This window comes from Geotrypetes seraphini, chromosome 14 (genome assembly GCF_902459505.1).
Source record: "Geotrypetes seraphini chromosome 14, aGeoSer1.1, whole genome shotgun sequence".
Lineage (NCBI taxonomy): Eukaryota > Metazoa > Chordata > Amphibia > Gymnophiona > Dermophiidae > Geotrypetes > Geotrypetes seraphini.
In genome coordinates, this window is record NC_047097.1 from 3,412,758 (window position 1) to 3,421,127 (window position 8,370).

An 8,370-nucleotide genomic window follows, 5' to 3' on the forward strand; every position below is an offset into this window, starting at 1 on the left:
CCCTTTTATGGCAATATTTCATTAGACAAGTTGCTTCATTTCTCCAAATCTTTTCATCCCCCTTGGCCATTTTATCTGAGAAAAAGTGGGAGGAGCTTTGACCCATGCTTCTTTCCATTTTTAACTGCTGCAGCAGTTGTATTAAAATACACACCATTCTTCAACCATATATGTTCAACCATTGAGTGCTGATTGCAAGGGCAGGGCAAGAAACCAGAGTAGACGGTAGTACAGCACTTGCCCTCTCTCGTCTTTGGTGACAATGCACATAACACAGTTAAACCAAGAATGTCTCTTGCATTTGTTTTCTTTTCTGGACAAAGCCAGCAGAAAGAATTTAGCAAAAACTTGTCACAGGTTGCAGGAAGTGTTCCTGGATCCTGCACTGTGGCCTTTGCTAACTTTCAGTTCTCCAGCAGAACTGACAAAGCAGAATTTCATCTTGGGACCCGCTTTAAAATACTTGTCTATTTGTTGGCATTCCACCAGGGTCAAGGTGTGCAATATTGAGGACTGGATGAAAAATGCATTCCAGCAAAGCATCTGCAGCAAACATGAAAAAATTGTCAATGATTTCTTAGTGCAAGTTTGTAGCAGGTACGTTGCAGTGTGATGGGATGTGCATGTAGGTGTCGGCACTGATTTGGGCTTTTTTTTTTTTTGTAACTTAATACAGTAAAATCTTGAATCGCAAGTAACTTGGTATGCAAGTGTTTTGCAAGACAAGCACAACATTTTATTAAATTTTAACTTGATATACAAGCAGTGTCTTGCAATACGAGTACATACAGTATACACACATCATAACTGAGCCGCAGGAGTATTTTGTATTAAAGTTTTAGGGGTGTGGAATTTCCATTATTTCTTATGGGGAAATTCACTTTGATATACGAGTGTTTTGGATTACAAGCGTGTTTTCAGAACAAATTATGCTCGCATAATTATTGCAGTTTGAATGCATCCAAAGGGAGTAACTTTAGGAGAAGTTGGCTCCTATAGCGTTGTAATGGCTAATAGTGCATTACTGACTTGTTTTTACTGCTGCAAATGAAGACTGCAAGGCTTCTGCTGATCCTGGATGCCTGATCCTTCATCTGGCAATTGCAGATCATACTGCAGCACTACAGCTTTGTGTTACGAATTCTGTCATGTAGTAAAACCAAGAATATTCTCAGCCTCCCTTTTTTTTTTTCTTCTTCAATGCACATATGCAGTTATTCGAATGGGGCAGTAGTAGAGAGGCGTCTGCCTTATGTTCTTTAGAGTAGAGAAAGTTAACTGCAGGGGAGAGAAATGGTTATTATAACAGATGACCCTAAGTGCCAGAAACGTAGGCCTATAAAACCCTGGCCAACATTACCAGCACCTAAGCTCGTCGGGTGTTGGTAGCCACGGTTATCTATGTGGCACCTGAATGCGATCGGCACGTGGCAGATGCCATTTCAGGCACAATTTATAGGCGCCCCTGTATGTCTATGGAGAAGCCCCTCACAATGGACTTATTGCATACGTTTTACAGTTGTTATTTCAATAATTTTCTGAGAGCTAATCACAGTGGGGCAGATACATTAATAGCTGACAAAGAATTGGAGTATGCAACACAAATATACCTTTGAACTTAAGAGCATCTGCATTAGATTTGGAAACACAATAAGCAAATACTAAAGGCTATTCATATAGACATTTGAGTATGATTAATCAATATTATTCAATATCCAGAAACATATATTCTGGAAACACTAAGAAGTGAACCCAGTTTAATTTTAATATTTATTCACAAATGTCCCAAGAGAATGCCTCCGTGTATGTTCAGTGCTGCCCCCCCCCCCCCCCCCCGAGCTTGTTTTAGCAGAATGTGCCTGCTTCAACTGAACAGCCTTCGCAGAGGAAAAAAAGTTACGAACACACCCGTTTTCTTCCTTAAATCATCATAAATGGTGAACATTTATTACATCTTTGCTTGATGAACAACCCACTATGACCAGCATTAAGAAACACAGTACAGCGAGTTCCCAGTGCCAATACATATTCAACACTGCTGAACATCCACTCATAACTTTGAATGTTGAAGTTGGATGTTTCAAATTGTATATCCCATTTGTGCAGCTCACCTAGATGTAGAAATGGATATTCAAAGGCATTATACATTTGGTGATCAATGCTAAACATATAACCTCCTTGTGTGTGAATTTTTAGCAGTATTCTAAAGATGACACCCTGGAATTATCTGAGGTTCTCAACCTACTCCTCAGGATACCCCTAGCCAGTCACATTGTCAGGATACCCACAATGAATATGCATGAGAAAGATTTGCATGCCCTACCTCCATTGCATGCAAATTTGTCTCATGCATATTCATTGTGGGTCTGCTGTTAACATGAATTGAGAAGCACTGTAATAGACAGTATAATCTCGTTAAACGGACTCGCTTTTAATGGAATCTCGCCTATAGCAGACGAGGTCGGCTAGTCCCGGCCGTGCGCCATTATAAACATACGGAAAATCATCGCATATAGCGGACTACCGATTTGGTCCCCAGAGTCGCTTTTAGCTGTAGTTTTATTTGGCTATAACGGACATGTAGGCTCCGCCTACAAGGAACATGGCATGCTGGTGATATAGTATCAAAATGCAGCCCAGAAAAAAAATGAGAGTATTTTTCTTTCCAGTACAGTGTTCTGGTTTGCAATTATTTCGTGCCATACCAATGGTTTGCTGAGTTTTGTTATTGATGTTGCTGATATGCTTGTGCAGTGACTGTTGTTCATCGATTTACGTTGTTTCAAGTTACCCTAAATAAATTTTAAAAAAATGCAACTCTGGATATAACGGACCGTTTTTCCAGGTCCCTTGAAGTCCGTTATAACAAGATTATACTGTAGCTATGGATAGGGATTTGTATACTGCCTTTTTGTAGTTATGCAATCACACTCAAGGCAGTTTACATAAAGGTACTTCAAGCATTTCCCCTGTCTGTCCTGATGGGCTCACAATCTATCTAACATGGAGGGTATTCGGTTCTTAAGCAATTTAAGTAGCACGACTTTTTTCTCTCTTCTAACACACTGCTTACTACAATGATAGGGTCTGAATATCACTGCTAGCCATACAGCTCAGTGACTATACAAAGCTTCAGCACTGCTGCATATACATGAATGTTTGTAATGCTGCAGCCACTGTTTATGTATTGACTTGCTAATGTCTTACATTTTTACGTGGGTTAAAAGCCCTTTAAAAAAAGTTACATAAGAACATAAGAGTTGCCACTGCTGGGTCCATCATGCCCAGCAGTCCGCTCATGCAGCAGCCCTCCGGTCAAAGACCAGCGCCCTACTGAGACTAGCCCTACCAGGGTATGCCCTTATTTAGCAGGAACTTGTCTAGCTTTGCCTTGAATCCCTGGAGTGTGTTTTCCTCTATGACAGACTCCGGAAGAGTGTTCCAGTCTTCTACCACTCTCTGGGTGAAGAATATCCTTCTTACATTGGTACGGAATCTATCCCCTTTCAATTTTAGAGTGCCCTCTCGTTCTCTTAACCTTGGAGAGGGTGAACAACCTGTCCTTATCTACTAAGTCTATCCCCTTTAGTACCTTGAATGTTTTGATCATGTCCCCTCTCAATCTCCTCTGTTCGAGGGAGAAGAGGCCCAGTTTCTCTAATCTTTCGCTGTACAGCAGCTCTTCCAACCCCTTAACCATCTTTGTCACTCTTCTCTGGACCCTCTGTCCTTCTTCATGTACGGTGACCAGTGCTGTACGCAGTACTCCAGGTGAGGGCGCACCATGGCCCGGTACAGCGGCATGATAACCTTCTATCTGTTCGTGAACCCCTTCTTTATCATTCCTAGCATTCTGTTTGCCCTTTTCGCCACCGCCGCACATTGTGCGGACAGCTTCATCGACTTGTCGATCAGAACTCCCAAGTCTCTTTCCTGGGAGGTTTCTCCAAGTACTGCCCCGGACATCCTGTATTCATGCATGAGATTTTTGTTACCGACATGCATCACTTTACACTTGTCCACGTTGAACCTCATCTGCCATGTCAATGCCCATTCCTCAAGCCTGATTATGTTGCGTTGCAGATCTTCGCAATCCCCCTGCATCTTCACTACTCTGAATAACTTCGTATCATCCATAAATTTAATCACCTCACTCATTGTACCTATGTCCAGATCGTTTATAAAGATGTTGAAGAGCACGGGTCCAAGCACTGAGCTATGCGGCACCCCGCTGGTGATGCTCTTTCAGTCTGAGTATTGTTCATTTACTCCCACTCTCTGTTTTCTATGATCCAGCCAGTTTTTAATCCACGTGAATATTTCACCCTCGATTCCATGGCTTGCAATTTTCCAAAGTTGTTCATGCGGAACCTTGTCGAATGTCTTCTGAAAGTCCAGATATACAATGTCGACCGGGTCGCCCTTGTCTATCTGCCTGTTTACTCCCTCGAAGAAGTGCAGCAAGTTCGTCAAACAAGATCTTCCTTTGCTGAAACCGAGCTGGCTGGTCCTTATCAGACCGTGTCCGTCAAGGTGTTCAATGATGCGATCCTTTATCAGTGCCTCTACCATCTTTCCCAGTACTGAGGTCATATGTAAGTATGCACAGTGACACAAATGCACATACTTTTTTACCTGGCCCACATGTATATTTATGGTCGGAATAGCACAGGTAGAGTTACACTTGACACATGCTTACAAAATACAAGCGGTGGGTGTTCTTTACTTGTGAATATTTATGATTGGTCCTGAACAGCTGTAAATGGTCATGACTTTAGTGTAGGCATAGTTCTTGCTGCTTCGTCCCTAGTATTTTATAAAAGCACAAAGTTGTCTTCTGTATTATGTCTCCCTAACACAAATACCTCCTGGGCCTCCAAGCAGAGACAACGTTTTAGAAAATGACTCTCTTACTGGCTGAATACTGTCACTGAAGCACAAGTTATATGTTTACGTGACACTATCCTCTTTCTGGATGAATAACTGTCCATTTGGTCACCAGTGACTTCAGTTTTGTGATACTGAATGCTGTTGGTATCATGATATCTATCCATCTTCATATCCATATGAAGGTGCCTTTATATCTGTGCTTTGAAACACGAGAGTAGATTGTTCCTGTGTGGCAGATTTAACAAAAGTGAATTAGACACTAAATTTGTGTGTGCTCATGGCAAATGTTAATGAGATGCAAAATGAGGCATTCATTACCTCAGATGGTAAATAATCTTGTAGAACTATGCACCCTAAGTTTTTGAATTGCAATCTGCATTAATTAAAGATTAGGTTCTTACCTTTGCTAATCTTCTTTCTTGTAAATGCACACTCTATTCCTGGACAAATGGTTATGCATTCCATGTCGTGACTGCTTGTAGGAAGCCTCATTTACATAATTTTTTTCTGACCTTCCCCTCTTACCTCAGGACTGCCCTCTGGACACCAGTTTGTGCACAAGCAGACAGTCATACCTGCAGAGGACATAGATAAAAGGGAGGGGAATGGGGAACTCCCCAACAAATAGGTCTAATCTTCTTATAATATGAAATATAACAATCATAAACAATTGAAAAAGGTTATTAAACAGTATAAACCTGAAATAAACTATACTATAAGGAGACACAGCCTGCACTAACAGATTGGGGGGGGGGGGACACGACAGCAAGCATGTTCGGATGGCACTCTTAGAATGACTGGTCAAGAAACCATGTCCAGCTTACCAGTACATACGAAGGCAATCAGAGAATCAGCAATTCCCAGGGCAGGTTCCAGGAACAGTGTGTGGGTTTACAAGAAAGAGGATTAGCAAAGGTAAGGACCCAATCTTTCATTCTTGTACAATCCCACTCTATTCCTGGACAAGTCAGAAGTGGGTTTACGGTCCTGCACACTAGACATGAAGTCACCCAGACTTTTACCAAACATAGAAGACTAGCTCATACTGTCTTGCTTGTAGGAAAGCAACTGGTGTCCAGAGAGCAATCCTGAAGTAAGAGGGAGGATCAAAAACAATTATGTAAATGAGGCTTCCTTCAAGCAGTCTCATGACATGGGATGCATAACCCACTTGTCCAGGAATAGAGTGGGATTGTACAAAGACTACAAGTTTTCTGCTTTATCATTTAAATGTTTTAACACATCTTACCACAGTGGTTGCAGACTAACCCACCCTCCCCTAGGTTTTCAGGGTAAGCACAATGAATATTTATGAGACAGATCTGCACGAAACAGATCTTAACACATCATTTTCATGTGCTTTAGTTATTGTTGTACTTACTTTTGCATCACCATGGTCTGCATTAGTGTTAATTTACACAGACACTTGTATTTGATAGTCAAGGAAACAATGATCTCACCATAGTGAGGGCATTTTTGGATTTTTTTGCCACTTGAAGAAAAATGTGTAAAAATTAAAGGCCCAATATTCAGCAGCACAACTAGAAGTGGCTCCTAGAAAATGACATGCAGACAGAATTTGTCTCTGTGGAAACCATCCCCATGTCATTCTTTAAGGAGAGAGGGAAGAATCTGAGTATGAATGGGTACAACCACTGACCTTCAAGCTTTACATTAAAGAATGCTGGTGTAGAAGGACTGAGGTTGATATAGACACTAAAGAATGACACGGGATGGTTTTCCGCAGTTATCCACAGGGATGGAGACAAATTCTGGCTCCTGTCTAGACAAATGTTGCTTACTGGAGCTGTACTCAGATGTTTAGGTGCATTATCTGTGTAATTCCACTGAAAATCTTCTCTGACTGCCTCAGAACTATTTGGGTAGTCCTGGAGTAGTTTGGAGATGAAGTCAAGGCAGAACTGGAAACTTAACTGGGTAGCCATGGTAGGACAGCAAATTAGTGGTACTGAATTATCAGTGGTATCCAGAAAACTTGCAGCAGTGAGTCTATATTTACCTGGATATTCGGTTAATATGCTGATGTCGAACAGTTTATAGATTTAAATATGTATCAGAGGTGGGGATAAGTATTCTACACCAAGCATTTCAACACAGATGCCCTTGGAGTTGGCTACACTGAGGAACACTAGCAAAAGAAATCTGTATTGTGGGCCAAGATAGTTTTTAAACAATGGCCACCCCTTTTTATGGAAAGAAAAAGCAAGCCATGTGGCTATCAGGATCTAATTGGGTAAAGGTAGAGTTGGCTAATGAAATTACATTTATTGTATTTTTCAGGTGCCCAAATCTACAATCTCTGATACTTTCAGGGTGTGGTCATGTCACAGATGACCTCCTCGCCTTAGTTCTAATGAGTTGTACAAAACTCCATACACTTAAGCTTGAAAACTGTGTTCGGATAACTGACAAAACTCTGAACACTGTGACTGTTCATGGCTGTGCTTTAAAGACTCTCCATGTGGACTTCTGTCGGAACATAAGCCAAAGAGGTCTACAGAAGGTGCAGGAAAAATGCTCCTCTATAACTCTAAAGGCCGATCGAAGTGCTGACATGATTCCTGATAGCAAACCAGAAGTAAAGTTGACCCCTGAAAGAATGCTGAGAACACTTTTACAATCCTAAGAGGAAAGAGTGGAATGTTCCATTACATTTCTACCACCACATATCATCTGACTTTGCTGTTAATGAAAACAAGTAAAAGGTTAAATCACAAAGCTAACCTTGGTGCTATGTAGCTAGGGAAGCAGAATATCCAGCTGGAAAGTAAACTAAACTATCCTTCACTTTTTCTGAATTCCCAGCAGTGGGAATTCTCTACACCATCACTGGCTTAGGAAGTGGGTAAGTGGAGGAGCAGATGGATTTGGAGAATACAAAACTGCACTACTACTAAATGACCCATGCACTCATGTACACCTCCCAGAGGCAATGGAAAATGACTTAGATCAGTGGGTCTCAAACTTGCGGCCCTCCAGGTACTATTTTGTGGCCTGCGGTCTGTACTAGTGCTGCCTGCTCTTTGCAGCATCCTACGGCTTACCCCGGCCTCCCGCTCTTACCTTCAGATAGTTACCGCAGCCTGCAGAGAGGATCGCCTGTGTTGTAGCGATCCTTGCAGGCTGCCGTTGTCCTCAGCAGCACATTCCTTTGCCGCGATCCTGCCCCTGACGTCAGAGGAGGGACGTGACTGTGGCAGAGGAAACATGCTGCGGAGGCCGATGGCAGCCTGCCAGGAATCCTACAGCACCGGCGATCCTCTCTGCAGGCTGCGGTAATTAACTGAAGGTAAAAGCAGGAGGCCAGGGGGAAGCTGGAGGACACTGCAAAGAAGGGGGGAACATGCAGGCCTTTGGGGTGGGGGGAAGATTTATAAACTATAAAGAGTTTTACCTCATGCAAAATTGTAATTTTTTACTATAACTATTTTTTCTGCAGCCCTCCAAGTACCTATAAAT

The 8,370-nt window shown here is 42.0% G+C and overlaps 1 protein-coding gene across 1 annotated transcript; it reads left to right on the top strand.

The window, feature by feature from the left end:
* Positions 1-236: 236 nt before the first annotated feature.
* FBXL22 (F-box and leucine rich repeat protein 22) lies at positions 237-7,986 on the top strand. Its single transcript, XM_033921056.1, has 2 exons — positions 237-597; positions 7,192-7,986. Exons 1-2 carry the CDS (start codon positions 263-265, stop codon positions 7,535-7,537), a joined length of 681 nt encoding a protein of 226 aa, XP_033776947.1. The 5' UTR covers positions 237-262; the 3' UTR covers positions 7,538-7,986.
* Positions 7,987-8,370: the final 384 nt, after the last annotated feature.

Coding starts and splice junctions, on each gene's coding strand:
- FBXL22 (XM_033921056.1), top strand. CDS start 263: ATGCACATAACACAGTTAAACCAAGAATGTCTCTTGCATTTGTTTTCT. Junction 598..7,191: donor TTAGTGCAAGTTTGTAGCAG/GTACGTTGCAGT, acceptor TGTATTTTTCAG/GTGCCCAAATCTACAATCTC.